The 15,920-nt window shown below is 44.8% G+C and overlaps 1 protein-coding gene across 6 annotated transcripts in view; it reads left to right on the top strand.

Annotated features, from left to right (window-relative positions):
- CCP110 (centriolar coiled-coil protein 110) overlaps window positions 1-15,920 on the top strand; it is a 391,171-nt gene that overhangs the window by 325,937 nt on the left and 49,314 nt on the right. For 3 of the 6 annotated variants that reach the window (XM_085629056.1, XM_085629058.1, XM_085629061.1), the window contains one exon: window positions 80-142. The exons of 1 other annotated variant lie outside the window; for it this stretch is intronic. In XM_085629056.1, the coding sequence (XP_085485182.1) occupies window positions 80-142 (63 nt within the window). The remainder of the gene's footprint in view (window positions 1-79; window positions 143-15,920) is intronic. 2 more of the 6 variants (XM_085629057.1, XM_085629059.1) reach the window with 1 other exon arrangement.

Genomic DNA, 15,920 nt, shown 5'->3' on the forward strand with positions numbered 1-15,920 from the left:
TGGGAAAAATGCATTGTACCTTGAGATCTTTCTGCTTCTTAGATTGCGGCGTAATCTAACACAAAATTCTCAATTTTAGCAGAATACTACAACCAACCCAAGGACAGAATGCCCCTCTGAATAAGTTGCTTTCACGAAGAGGGTAAGAAGCAGTTTCTCGTAGTTTGTAGGTTTCAAAATCTTGCTCATGCAAATTCCTCATAATTATTTAGTATGTATTTTTATACTCTGGATAAAAGAAGGAAAGCATTTGTTTCCATAAGGTTAACACTTGAAAAAATATCCAGCACCCACATGCATCCATCAACTAAGTTACATTTTGTGGCACATTTTATATACACAACTCCTCAATCCAAAAACACATTTAGTCCTCTTGGTGTTACACCACCTCTGCTGTATAGACAGCAGAAGAAAAGTAGAAGATTATGGAACTAAAAAATTGCCTTAAATATATCTGACACTAGAAGGTCCCCCCCACCATTTCCAATTGCTTAAAATGTTATACAGCATAAGGAAGGTACATTTTCCTTAAGTGTTTCTATTTTTTGAAAGATTTCAAAATGTGGTGTTTTCAGTGAAAAGTACCAAATGACTGATTTAGTTACTTGAATGTATTTGTTGTAAACAAACTGAAAAGTGCTGCCTATTATAGACGTCTTCAGTCATTTACTGCTTTTTTGCATGAAAAAATATATTTCTAAAAATTGTCAAGCATCCTGCATATGCGCAGAGATATTCTACTGTTTACAGATTCCCATGACAAATACCTGGTAGTAATAAACGGGAAACAGTCTTTGCGATGCAGCATTTACCATGCATTGCCTTTACCACGAAGGTCTATACTACACATAGGCCTTTACAACCAAATGGTAAGTATATATCCGGTAAGTGTATAAGTGTGTGTGTATGTGTGTCTGTGTGTGTGTGTGTGTGTGTGTGTGTGTGTGTGTGTGTGTGTGTGTGTGTGTATGTATATATATATATATATATATATATATACAGACTGAAAAAACAAAGGTTACAGGGATGTTATAGTTAGGAAATAGAATTTAAAAAATCTTAGAAATTCACTCAAAAAACAAAGGTTATAGGGACGTTCTAGTTAGGTTCAGAGTTTACATGAACAAAACGATAGAGAATCAACAGTTTTACTTATCTCATAAAACCATAACTAGTGGCCTAAGGTAACTATAATTCGCACCCCTGCTATGCACAGTTTTGTCATCACTACTTTTATTGCAAATGTTGCAAAAATATGATAAATGATGTCATACAAGATATCATTACTGATGTAATATGGGGGGTAAGTAGCAATATATGGATGCTGGCTACTTGAAATGCACTTTCCTGATATATACTTAACATTTCGTTGTAAAGGTATATGCATGGTAAAGGCAAGCGTTGTTCCTTCATACATCCACTATAAACAATAGAATATCTCTGCACATATGCAGGACCTCAGAACACATTTTCTCGATCAATTTTCAGTCTTGAAAAAAAGCCTGACATGGGCGAAGTTATTTTCTGTCATCAAAGCAATCGTATAAAAATGTTACACTAAAAACTATTTTAGAATTCTTTTATTAGATGAACAAATGTGGCTACAAACTAATTATAAACCTGTTCTGTCACCTTAGGGAGTCCATAAGCTTCCATGTTACATTATGCATTGCAAAGTCAGCCAGGCATGTTAATTTTTTTCTTCTCACTGAGCAGGTATACCAGGACACTGCAGCCTCACAGATGCCTTATTCTGATGTGTACTGCTAACCGCAAATCCTCACATAATTAATCCCTCCCAGGCGCCAGACTGCATCTGGAAATTTTGCAGTCAAGATGGTGCCTTGGCTTCCAGTAGAGTCTGCCTCTCCATGTAAGGCACCATCCTGCGCATTGACTCTGGTTTCCCTTTTTTCCACGCCCTTCAATGCTGATCGGTTTGCTTTTCTGACGTTTGCTCTGCTTTGAGTTTTGCAGTGCTGTAGCTCCTGTTTCTGGCGTCCTTGTTAGTTCCTGTCAGAGTATCTGCATATAGTGTTTTTCACTGTCAAAAACTTTATTGGATCAGACTTTTGCCTTTGTTGACTTGGGTGAACAGTATGTGTTCCTCCAATAGTGCAAGGATACCAATGTGGGCACCATCTCTCCTGATCTTGCTCTACATCCAGGTCCTGGTATAAATGTCAGTCACCTCCCCTCGTAGTATTTGTCACTCCTACCAACCTTTGCTGTCAGCCTCACATGCGGTCATTGAGTCTGGGTTGCCACTCAATTTTGATGTCATCGTCTGACTCTGTTGCTGCACTGCTGGGCACTAGCTCAGCAAGAGTGCCCGACTCAATTGTGAATCTGCTCTCTGCTTTTCCGGTACCTGGTGTTGACTCCACTCACAAGACAACATTCACCCAGGCCCTTCCTTTGAGGGTCTGGCCCCCTCCAACTCCCTTTGTTGCACCTTTGGGTCCTAAAGAGTTGTCAGATCCATCATATGCTGCTTCACGTTTCCAAGACCAACATATACCCCTCTGCCACTGAAAGCTTTTCCAGTTTTTCATCAGCTGTGAGGAGAATGGCTTTTTTTTCATGAGAATCCATGCAAGGATGGGGTGGTCTTGAATTTTCCTCTACCCAAGTCAGAGGTTAAAGCCAGCATGTTGACAAATTCTCCAGGATGATCTTTACTCTTCAGAACTCTACCTACCATTTAATGAAGCTCGGGTAGACACCATTTCTCTCCAGCAGCTGAGTTTCATGGCATTCTCGCTTGGCTTCTGGTGACCCAGATTTTTTTTGTGTGTGTTCTAATCGGAAGTCTTCATGTACTGTATGGATATTACCCTATGATCACAAGGTTAATGTCATCCCTCCACCATTCTCTTCATCTGCCTAGTCTGATGTTTTGAGAAAGTGGTTTGATCCAATAGGGGAGAACATTTTCTCATCGGTGGTGTGGCTTTACGCTTTTGTGCAGTTTTAAAACTGCAAATTCGACCTAGCAAAACAAACCCTTTGCTAGGCCTACACTTTCCTTTTTAATACTTATCAGTCACCCCAAAGGTAGGCCCTTAATGCCCAAAGGGCAGGGTGGATGGAATTTAAAAAGTAGGATATGCAAATGTTTTGGTAAGTTTTTACATGTCCTCGTAGGGAAAATCTCCTCTCCAAAGACATTTTTCACAGTGGCAAGGCTGTCTCTGGGTAACATTATAACAACTTATGAATAACCACAGTTTGGGAATTGCTAGAACCATAATTCAATAACTCCAGTTGATAGGAATTTAAAATCCAATCTCATGGTCAAATTTTAAATGACCAGTTGACAACCCTACTTTTGGAAAATTTGGCATTTTCTTTCCTAAAAGCCTCTAGCAGCCCTTCCGAGATAAACCCCAACTGTCACTGGGCAGCCTCCTGGGAGGTGTGAATTCCTGTCAAGAAAGGGAACAAAAGGTGTGACCTCCTCCAGACAGGTTGGCCTGGGGGATGTGACCACCAACTGTAAAAGCTTCAAATGCCAGCTCCGGTCACAGCCAGATGTTACCCACTTCTAGGCCTTCTCCTGCATTTGTCCAAGTAGCCGGATTTGCACCACTCCCGGAGGGAGGGTGGGGGGCGGGCGGACAACAGGACTTGTCCCACAACTGGTTTTTGCAAAGGGAATTCCTTGTTTCCCTAGACACACCTCTCGGGAGTTCCCCTAACGGGAACAAAGATTCTGCCATGTTGAATTTTTACAAAGTAGGGCACCGTGGGATTGTTTTGGACCAAACCCCCAGGGGATAATGTTAAAGTGGGTAGGATTGCCACTGCACACGTTTTCCCTTTTGGTTAGGGAGTCACCCCGGCCACCAGCTAGTGCTAGGCATAAAAATGGCACCCCTGGATTCCTTCTTCAGAATACCTCTGGATCTGTGGAAAATAGGACTGCATATGCCGAATTAAGCACTTCAGAAAGAGCACTGCACCTACTTACTGTAAGATGTGGAGAGAAAACCCGCAGGGGCTGGACCCAGGGAATGGAAATTCAAAGCTCTCCTGCAGCAAGTAATTTTTAAACTGAGCATCCATCAATGCTGACTTGGAGACAGTATTTATTTAGGTTAGATTATTAGGGCATATGACTTCTTGGACTTAACACAGACATATCAGAACTGTTTCATCTTCTCTAAGAATCATTTGTATCATGCATCACTCAAATCCCCATCAAAACAAGGAAGAGAAATAAGTGGATAAAAGAAATACCAAGGGAGTTGGAGGGGAGGATAGATGTTACACAGACAAAATGTAAGAAAAAAATAATTTGCCCCCCAGTCACATGCTCCTGAAGTTGGAGAATTGTAATCATTATGGCGCAGAAATTGAAGCCAGGGCATTGAAAGGGCCAATAGGCGGACTGCTCCACCAAATTGACCACATTTTCTAACCTGTAGCTTACCCAACACAATTTCCAAAGAGGCCCCTGCTGACTCTTTCATAAACCCATGGGTTTTCCACTCATACAAAGCTCTTAATATGATGGGGTGCAATAGGGTTGGTACAGTTTTCAAGGACTGAAATTCTTGAGTTTCTCTAGCTATCACCTTTTTTGCTGTGTGTATCTGCTCTTATTAGGTAAAACCAAACTTTTACACCCACAGTATAACTGCTTGCTTTCCTGCTGCCTTTGGCATTGATACTCTCAAGGAGGGTCAGAATCTCTGTATTCATAAAAAGTATCTCTTTATGACATCTCAACCAGCCTCTAGAATCCAATGTGGTATCCAAGCAAACCATGGCCCTGTCTCCACAATGTTTCAAGTCACAATGAATTTTGGTGTCTGTCTCTAGAGATCAGAGGTTTCCAAGGTTCCTACCGAGATACAAAGATTTTGCAGTGAAGCACCGGCTGCATTCTAACACTTTTCTATCAATAGCAGTATGTTATCAGTTGAAATCACTGGTCCATATTTTTTGTGGTGTTGTGTAGGTTGCGGATTTACCCCAGCTTCTTGGAAGAGACCTGATCTGGGTCGTCACTTATTGATGATCCTCTCTCTTCCTCCTCAAATGAGAACAGGGCCTTGGGTGGAGTAAGCCAGATTTCCTATGTTTTAGCTGTAGGTAGCTCTTTGTGTTTCTTAACTACCAATTAGAGGCAGTCATGTAGTGGTCCTATGTGCAATTAAAGTGGTGTCCCAACGTTATGTTCTCTGCAGAGCTCTTTCCCATACAATCTCCCTGCTGCAGCAGCACCAACAGGGCAAACAATGGGGAGTGACGATCCTACTCACTGCTCGCAAGCTCACAGAATTTGTCATCTCTCCGTTCTAGCAAAGATACCAGGCAAGATGAAATCACCACACAAATGGAACTCTTATCTCCTGGTGTGGAGCAGGGGCTCAGGCCCCTGCTCCTACTTACCTTGGACTGGTTCTCTGACCAGTCTAAGGCCCTTTTTGACACGGCCATCTGCCACAAGGCCCCACCTCACTGCGCTCCGTCCCTCTCTCTCCTTCTTCCATTCTGCTCTCTGTTCTCACTCTCTTCACCCACACTCTTGCTTCACACTCCGCCTTCTGTGGTTTCTTGTGTTTGGCATCAGTGCCGGTTTGCCTTCTTTGGCTCTTGTGCTCTTTGTGCCTTTTTCTTCTTCTGTTCCCGTTTGCCTTCATTGGTTCATGTGGCTTTTGTGTATTTGTGTCTTTTGTGCCTGTTTCTCTTGTACCCGTATTAGTACCCATTTCTCCATCTGCTTCTCCCCTCATTACAGAGACCCCCTGTTTCCCCATCCTGTGCTTTTCACGTGTACAACCCCCCTTCCCTGCTCACCTCTGTGCCTTATCCCGCTGTGCCTTCCTGCCCTCTCCCTGCCTCCTAGAACCCCTGTAATGGCAGCCCGTACGTGCCTGGACCACACCCAGCGCCACAGACCCTTGTCCATTAGACCACCACTGCTATTCTACCACCACTGTTTTGCTAGCGTTCAGCACCAGACTGACACAACTGCAGCCCCTACACCACCCCAACTCGTACGCAGGACCCTTCTCATGCGCTCACTGCTGCTGCTCCTGCAGCACCCCCCCACACCACCCTCTGCTCACACCTCATCTTGCATTGCCTGCATGCTCCTCAACACAAGATCTCTCTGCACACACACTACCGAAATCTGGTACCTCATCGACACTCACTCCCCGACCTACTCTTCCTCACCGAAACTTGTCTCGGACCACCTACCACCCCCGCAATCGCAGTGGCCCAACCCAGCTACAAGATTATCCGCCGCAACAGTCTCCACAAACCTGGAGGAGACATTGCAATAATCCACAAAGAAACTATTACCTGCACCACCCCAATGCATGAACCATCCTCTCTCATGGAACACCTGCAGTTCCATCCACATCTTAACCACTTCACGACCATCTCAGGCACCCCTCGCTATCGACTGCCAGGAACCCCCGCACACCTTCAGCAACCTCATCACCAATGAAATCACTCCCCATCGCCATTAGAACCAACGACTTCCTTCTACTCTGTAACCTCAACTTTCATCTTGGGGACCAAAAGGAGCACAACACTAACCTCCTAGAAAGCTTTGACAGCATCGGATTCACACAACTCGTACACAGCCTGCTTTACACCGCCGGACACACACTTGACCCAAACATCACAGCCAGCAACAAGGTAAACGCCTGCCACTTCACTTTGCTTACATGGACAGACCACTCCATTGTACATTTCTATATCACCGCACCCCACCCTAGCCAACAATCACTGACCATCCACCTCGGTCTCAACTGGAACATGACAGAAGCGGACTGGTCCCACACCCTCAGAGCCAGCCAGCCTACCCACCCCCTCCACACACACACAGGTAACTTACTAAACAACCTATCTACCTTCAGCTATTGGTTCACAGACTGTGCCAATGCCTTGGCCCCCACGAAGAGGATCAGACACATAATAACGTGTGCTCATGCATGCTGGTACACGGAAGACCTAAGAGACTTTAAACACTATTGCAAACAGCTGAAAAGAAGGTGGAGAACCAGCCCCGACAATACCGCCAGAGACTCCTACAAATCTGCATGCAGAAGGTACTACGCACAGATCAAAGAAGACAGGAAAGTGGCCCTCCGTGCTCAGACTCTAATCCTGCCCCAACTCTGGCAAATAATTCTTCAACATAGTCAAATAATTCACCATCCCAACAGTAGCCTCCATCACCCCCTCACAGACCCTCTGCAATGACGTTTCCAACTTTTTTCTACATCAAACTACTCAAGATCTTCACCAACTTTGCACCTCACCACACTATAGAGGACATCATCAAGCACCCACCCCCTAACGAACTGGAATCTCCTCACCACAGAAGACACCACCAGAATCAGGCAGACCATCAACTCTGGGTCCACCACAGACCCTTGCCCTCACCACCTGGGAAGCATATTGATCAGCGCCAACCTCTTCTCCATCGTCAACTCCTCCATCTTCTGCAGTATCATCCCTTACATACAGCTCAACACACACAGAGGTCAGAGCTCTCCTGAAGAAACCTGTGACCAACCCGAAAGATCTCAACAACTTCAGGCAACCTTTAGCTTCTCTCCTTCCCGCCAATGTTTGGAGAAAGATCAACAAGGAGCTCTCGGCTCATCTTGAACAGCACCACCTCCTGGACTCAACCCAGTCAGGGTTCCCAAGCAACCACAGCATGGAAACCACCCTCCTGGCAGCACACAACATCCATTCAATCATGGACCAAGGAGAAACAGATGCTCTCGACATTGTCTGTCATGGTACACTCATCACCAGACTCCAAGATTCTAGTATCTAAGGACCTGCTGTGAACTGGATCAACTCCTTCCTCTCCAAGGGGACATAGTCACTCTCCACTTTAACCTCCGAACACAAGAAGCATGTCTGTGAAGTCTTCCAGAGCTCTGCCCCTAGCCCAACCCTGATCTAATACATGGCACCTCTCACCCGCATCATTGGAACTCACAGCATCAACATTGTCTTATACGCCAATTCCACTCAGCTCATCCTCTCTCTCACCAACACAACACCACCAGGTTCAGCTTCACTGACTGCTTGTCCAGCGTAGTCAACTGGAGGCGAGAGAACTGCCTCAAACCCAACACGGACAAAACTAACATCCTGATCTTCAGAAATCAGAGCTTTCAGAGGGACTCCTCCTGCTGGCCGTCAAACCTCGCCCCTCCAAAACACCACACCAAAATCTCTTCATCATTTTTACCCACAAACTTTTGCTGAACGAACAGGTCAACACCATGATTGCATCCTACTACATCCTTAGAATTCTTCATAAGATCTTCAAATGGCTCAGAAAGCACGCAAGATGCATGGTCGCCAAGGCCTTCATCACCAGCAGCCTAGACTACAGCAATGCACTCATCATTGCCATCTCCATCTAACTCACGCAAAGACTACAGACCATCCAAGACACTGCTGCTAGACTCATCCTAGATGTCCCCAGAAGTTCCCACATCACTCCCTACCTCAAAGAATTACACTGGCAGAAACATTGCAAATTCAAGCTGCTCATCCACGCCTATAAGGCTCCCCACAGGACCAACGTACCTCAAAGACAGACTCTAACTCTTATCAACCCTCCAGACAGCTGCACGCTACCTCGCTCTCCCGCACACTAAACCCCTCATCCTTAGAAGCAAGACGGGAGGACGCACTTTCTCTCTTCAAAGCCGTGAAATACTAGAATGAACTCCCTCTACACATCCTAACTGCCACTCTACTCCTTAACTTCCACAAGAAATTCAAGACCTGGCTGTTCCGTGAGGTGCGTCACAGGTCCTCAAATCTGTCTTCATGAGGGATGAGCTGTGCCATACAAATACAACACTTTGGATGCACAGTTTGTCTGGTGGGTTCAACACTGCCCCTCTTAATTACTGGCCACCAGCATTTATTTTTATATCCTGAATTCCATTACAGATGTCGGCCCCACAGGAGCTGGACTTTTCGTAAGCCTTGCCACCCCTGTGATTGTTTACGGCCTGGAAGTGGAGCAGAGCCAGAGCTCTGACAGGACCAGAACTTCCATAAACCTTACAAGCGACATCCTGATTTATTTAAGCATATGCCAGAAGTGACACAAAATTGACACGCTGCCTCTTTTTTTTCTTCTTTGATATTGATTTCCCAGTTTCATACTTAAATTAGAGAAAATGACCAGCTAAATGGAAAAGGGATTTATTTAGTTAATGTGACATCAGATTAAGGGTGGGTTTTCATAGTTTGCAGGATTTGCTGTCAAATCTCTGAAGTTTCATATGTGTATATTAAAGCAAATCAATTGCTGACAAATAATAATCTGGTGGTTAAAAACGTCAGCAATGATTCTCTCGACCAATTCGTAAATGCTGAGATTTCTTGGAGTGTATAATGCGCTTCTGTGACCTTCCTTTAGTATCCTTATAAGACCTATGTATATGCTATATTGAACATAGAGACAGAGCTTGAAGGTGATCCTCCTTCTAGCTTCCTGTCTACTGATAACTAAAAACAGAAGAATAACCAGTTTTGTGTATTATGGTTGCAACCTGCCTCATCTGCAAGAGCTAGGAGTGTAATGCCACATTTTGAATCCATTCAGTCATTCCTGTATGTGCTATCTTACTAGACGCAACCCTATGCATTTTTACAACAGACTGACTTATGGTCATGGCTACTAAAACTCCATAGTCTGGCAGTAATTTTCTGACAATAATAGAAACTGCATGGTTAGGTGTGATGTATGTTTTATCTTTTAGTGGCGTGTGTGGTGCCCTGAAAGATGTTTCCAATGGGAGGGGGCCCGGGATTGCAAGGAAACAAGAGGCTGCTACATTGAGTGAGATTCTGCACATGCAAGGATATTAACAAATAATATTGCATTAGAAAAAAGATTTACATTTTGTTAGACTATATTCAACAGTGACTGCTGAAGACACCAAAAAAAACACAGACAGGGTGCTAGGTAGTTGTTGGAAGGCAGCACTCGGTGCTTTCTAATACACCCAAATAAATACAATTAGAAAGAAAAAAGTGTATTTAATGTAAAATGTACTTCACCTAGAAAATTGATCTGGTTTGCTGCTGTAAATTATGCATTTTAGCCTTTTAATGTAATTTTTAGGTCGAGCTTCGATCAACATGTTACATCTTTTCTGTATGGTTTGGCAAACCCACCGATTGCCATTGGTTACTATCTATGGCATTCAGAACTGCTGGCTTCTTATTGGTGCATTTCTGTAAAAGTCCCTCTTTTGGGTGCTTAGCTCTTCTTCTGGCGATTTGACCTAGAGAACGTTTTGGTTGGCCATCACACTGTACAGCGTATTAACGCATAAATTAATAGATCAATCAGTTAATCAATTGGGAAATTGTGAAGCGCGCTACTCACCCATGAGGGTCTCAAGGTGCTGTGCGGGAAGGGGGATGCAGCTCCGCATCAGTCAGAGCCAGGTCTTGAGGCTCTTCCTCAAGGTGTGCAGAGTCTGGGCGTGTCTGATGTTGATAGGGAGCTCGTTCCTGGTCTTTGCCGCGATGTAGGAGAAGGTCTTTCCACCCGTTCTGGAACTGCGGATGCGCAGGGTTTCTGTGAGGTCGGTGGATTTGAGGTATCTCTTGTGTACGTGGAAGGAGATTCTTTCGTTGAGATATTGGGGTCCGGTGTTTTGGAGGCATTTGTACGTGTGGGTGAGTATCTTGAAGGTTACTCTCTTCTCGCGACGGGGAGCCAGTGGAGGTTCCGCAGGTGTTGGGTGATGTATGGTATGGAGCTTGCGGAGCAGGGATTTGTTGATTCTGGTGTAGAGGGTGTTTCCATAGTCCAGTCTGCTGGTTATGAGTGCGTAGGTGATGGTCTTTCTGGATTCAGAGGGACCCATTTGAAGGTCTTGCGAAGGATGTGAAAGGTGTTAACAGGTGGAGGCAACGGCATTGATCTGTCGGTTCATAGTGAGGGAGGAGTCCATTATGATGCTGAGGTTCCGGACGTGGTCCGTGGGGGGGCTGCCGAGGGCGGTGGGCCACCAGGTGTTGTCCTATGCAGAGGGGGCGGGTCCGAGGACGAGGACTTCTGTCTTTTTCTAGTTGAGCTTCTGGCAGCTGCTGCTCATCTAGGATGTGACGTCCTTCATTCCTTCCTGAAAGCGGAGTCTGGTGGTGTGGGGGGTCCTTGGTGAGGGAGAGGATGAGCTGGGTGTCGTCGGCGTAGGATAGTATGCTGATTCCATGCTGTCTGACGGTGGCGGCGAGGGGGGCCATGTAGATGTTGAAGAACGTGGGGCTGAGCGACGATCCCTGGAGCACTCCGCAGTAGATCTCTGTGGGTTCAGAGAAGAATGGCATGAGTCTGATCCCTTTGGTCTTGCTGGTGAGGAAGGAGCGGAGCCAGTCGAGGGCGGCTCCCTGTATGCCGGTGTTGTGGAGTCTAGTGGTGAGTGTGCGGTGGGAGACGGTGTCGAAGGCTACAGACAGGTCTAGCAGGATCAGGGCCGTGGTGTGGCCTTGGTCGAGGAGAGTGCGGATGTCATCTGTGGTGGTGAGGAGGGTGTGGATGTCGTCTGTGGTGGCAAGTAGGGCGGTCTTGGTGCTGTGGTTGCTGCGTAATCCAGATTGGGAGGGGTCGAGGATGGAGTTCTCTTCGATGAAGTTAGTTAGTTTGACGATCTTCTCTGTGACTTTGACCGTGAAAGGGAGGAGAGAGATGGGTCGGTAGTTCTTGAGGTTCGTCGGATCTGCTGAGGGCTTCTTGAGGAGGGGCTTCCAGTCGTCTGGGAATGTGCCTGCTTCGAAAATGGCATTGACGGTTCGATGTAGCTCGGGTGCTCTGGCAGCGTCGTCTCTATGGAAGATGTGCGGAGGGCAGAGGTCCATGGGGGCTCCTGAGTGAATGCTTTTCATGGTTGAAGCGGTATCTTCGGTGGTGACTGGGGTCTAGAAGGAGATGGTGGGCTGGCTGTCGTTGCTGGGGGAAGGAGGGGGTTCAGTGTCCCGGGTCTCTTCTTTGAAGTTGTAGTAGAGGGATCTTATCTTCAGGTGGCAGTAGGAGCGGAGTCTGTTTCAGAGGTCCTGTGAGGGTGTGACATCCGTGGCTTCACTGGGGGGCTTAGTGAATTCCTGAATGATGTTGAAGAGTTTCTTGGAGTTGCTGGTGTTGGCATGGATTTTGTTATGGAGGAAGGTCCCCTTGGTGGATATGACTACATAGTCTGCTCTCTACATCCTATCCCTCTCGGTGTTCTTTGTTTAGGCAAATGGCCACACCCCTTCTCCCAGGAGGATTTCACTGTGGTCGCATCTTACTTTCTACTGTTAGTTCTGTCATGATTAATGTCTACAATGCTCGGCTAGCAAGATGGTAGTGGTGAGAGGCGCCCCTGCAGAATCCGACTTCCAGGGTGAGGAGGAGAATGCTCCACAAAAGCCACCCCGCTGTAATTAATTTGTTGAAAAGACTGCGGTGACTCCAGGGCGACGACCTGTGAGTTTAGCTGTGCCAGTCTGCTGGGTCCTCGAGCTCGTTTTTAGTGTTTCCCTTGTACTCGCTTTCGGTGTTTTATAGTTTGTCATACAGTGTTTTCAAAAGGCGGTGGGCCTATTATGTTGTTCACCTTTCCCCAGCCTTCTCTTCCGTTGCCTTTCGTGTTTCTATACCTGATGCAGCAACGAAAAGCAACTTCAGCTCCTGCTTCTGGAAAAGCGCACTGACAAGCAGAGTGCCCAGAGACTTCCTCCTCCTTATATGATACAATCTAAGGCCTGTCTGTCCTCTACTATTTGCTATTTCTTTTTTTTTCTTTTCAGACTTGCGTACAGCACAGGGAGTCTATTTTCAGTTTCTTAAATCTGCGTTGTGTCCCTTGAGCAGCTCTTGACTGCTGTTAGGTGTGTTTTTGCAGACTTGCCTTCGATTGTCGGTATACCGCCTTGAAGTTTTGTTTGATTGCTTCTTTTCTTACTAAAAGCAGCAGCTCAGACCGGGCCTTTCCAAGCAAAGGAAACTGTGTCAAGTTCAGGCTTTGGTGCAGGTCTAGCGAGTTCAGCTCACCAGGCTACGGTTTATCGAAATATTATGAGACATAAGTCCTTCTAGCCAATTGCCTTACAGCCAGGCTGCCTGATTCACGTCACATACAATATCGTTTTATAAGCCAGTTCCCTCTAAGCAGCTGCTCCCTCTTGAGTAAGAGCTCGGTTTCCCACATTGATATTGCTTGCAACTAAATGATGAAATTTTTCTGATGGCACTTTTTTAATGATGATACCACTTGCGAATAATCAATCGCTTTGGTTAAAAATATGCAATAGCAGTTGATCATGATTAGATACACCCTTCTTGTGGCAGAGTGCTAGATTTGATTGGAATAATACATTTTATAAGACTTTTTTTTTTTTTTTTTTTTTAAATCCAACCTTAGATTATATGAACAAACTTAGTGTCATATAAAAGTGGAATATACACAATCGTTTCATACCAACTTGCGCGCACACATCCGTCTCAAGGGTAAAATAATTTTGGGAAAGGCTTGGTGGATTACTGCTGTGTGTACTCCGAAATCCAGGGGCTAATTCTTTACTTCCCACTCCTTTGACCTAATGATGATATTATCAATCTCAGTGTAATGTTGATTACTTTTGATAGTTTGAAATTTGAAATGGTCATGTTTTTCCCACTAATGTACACTGATGTTGCCTGTTCGCTGTAACAATATCTGTGAATATGAGAAGTAAAACACCTACGGCTTTACACTCCTGTTTGTGGTAAGAAAAGTGCCAAAGGCTTGTGCCTGCACTCCTAGACCATCACGCTTAGTACATAGACTTCCTGGTGTAGAATCAACATGCACTCTGCACGGCTCTGGCTGCTTTGTGGTGTGTGCGAAGTATCACTTTACATAAGGCAGCAAAGCATTTGATTTAGGAATGCGAGTTGTGTTTTGATTTAGATGCAATGTGCTGTGGCACAGTGTAATGTTCTCCTAGTGTTGGTGGATTTTATCACATCCAAATCTGTACTTGTTTATGAATGCGTTAAACTGGTTCTTATATTGTTCTTTAAGTTCACTGGCCTGTGAAGAAGTCCCTGTGTTCACTGTGTGTTATTTCTGAAAGGTTTGTGTCACAAAGACAAGCCGGCGTCATCTCTCATCTGACTTCTATATTTTGATTTGTGAAAGCCAGGTCCCCAACTAGTCATAAATCTATGTTTCCACTCTTCCTTCTTCAGCAGCTACAAAGCATTAGCCTAGATTGTCTTGGCTTTGCTGGCTGCTCACCAAAATACTCCTCTTTTCGTAACTGTGTTTGCTAAGAGGATACTACACTTCCAGATTGTGTTTTTTTTTTTAAAGTTTTTTTTAGGAGGGGCGTCTCACAATGTGCTGGTAGTTAGCACATTGGACCCCAAAGGCGAGACCAATTGCATTGTAAATCTTATCAGTATATGAGCTCAGTAATTCCGAAGTCTGGAGACTTGCTTCCCAAACAGATCTTTTCAGTATTTACCTTCTTATTGTCGTCTGGTCACCCTCCATGATTTGAGGCAGCTTTTCTTTTGCTAGATTGTTTACACTTTTTGGGACTTTGTAACTTAAAAATAGTGTTTTCTCCCTAATCTTTTGGAATTTTGAGATCTCTGCCTTTTATATTGCCTTTGTCTCCTGAACGAATGCTCTGGTAATTAACACAGTAATTGTCCTGGAGGCCTCTTGTGACGGCTGGTCAAACAAAGAACAGAACTAGCCTAAGTGAGCCATATTTTTCTATCCTCTATCTAAATGTCCAAATGGCATAATGCCTTTCAAATATGGTCTGCAAACTAATAGAGAGCAATGCTCTTAACAGTAAGAAGTAGAGATTTCTAAGCGCAATGCCTTTCTGTACATCCAGAGGGCAGGAGATTCTCTGCCGGGAAGTTGTAGAAGGGGTTATGTAACGATTTCTTACAGTGGAGAGAAGGATAGGAGGGCTAGGAAAGATCATAGGGTGTTACTTCTAGAAGAAAAACACATATTGCAATTCGCTGTTACATGTTGCACATGGTATGCTGTCTGTTCTAAAAGGCACAAGGCAATGTGTTGAGAGAAAATGGCATCTGAGATTAAATGAAGCATGGTATTTTCTCTGCATCAATGTTTATACAAGAGCTCCTGTACCTGGATCTCTTTGCCCAAATGTGGTCTGATTAGAACACTTAAGACTGGTATTTTTGTGTCTGGCTACAAACAAATTGAGCTGGCGCGATTATATTTCGTTTTTTTTTTTTTGCTTTTGAGGTAAAACTGATTATAATAGATGTCGCACAACTAAGGAAATATTTGTTTTTCATTACAAACTGGATAACACTGATTTGTACTGCACGGAGAAGGTATCCGGCCTTGTGTAGCTCCATCCAGCCACGGCTTGAAGCCTTGCCCCTCTGGAGCAAGCTGTGCTCATAAAAAGTGATCAAGTCCGAAGGTAGAAATCTTCACCATGCGAAGGCGCCAAACGTTTTTGGCCAACGAGGGATCTTCCTTGAGTGCAAATTTTGAATTTCTCATGTTTCGGGTTTCCAACCAAAAGTCAATGGCATCCTTTGCACTTCGTCCGATGGCTATACGGCCTTGAGAAACACATCTAGGCCTCAACTTGCTGCCTTGCATCACTACTGATTTTCGACTTCCATTTCAGCGTCACAAGATAAAACTTCAAGCAGGATGAACTGAGTCTCTGTATCCAGCCCACGCTTCATAATGGTCGGTCCTAAACTTTACCCTTGTCCTGGGCTAGCACAACCAGTTGCATGTTGTTGGTGCTTTGTGCTTTTCAGTGCTATTTTTATCTACAATTTTAAAAGTTCGTATCTCGAGTTCCCCTTATTGGATTTGTATCATTTTGCTGTGTTCACTAAAATATTCTCTTTTTTTTAATTG

The sequence above is a fragment of the Triturus cristatus genome, chromosome 10 (assembly GCF_964204655.1).
Source record: "Triturus cristatus chromosome 10, aTriCri1.1, whole genome shotgun sequence".
Taxonomy (NCBI): Eukaryota; Metazoa; Chordata; class Amphibia; order Caudata; family Salamandridae; genus Triturus; species Triturus cristatus.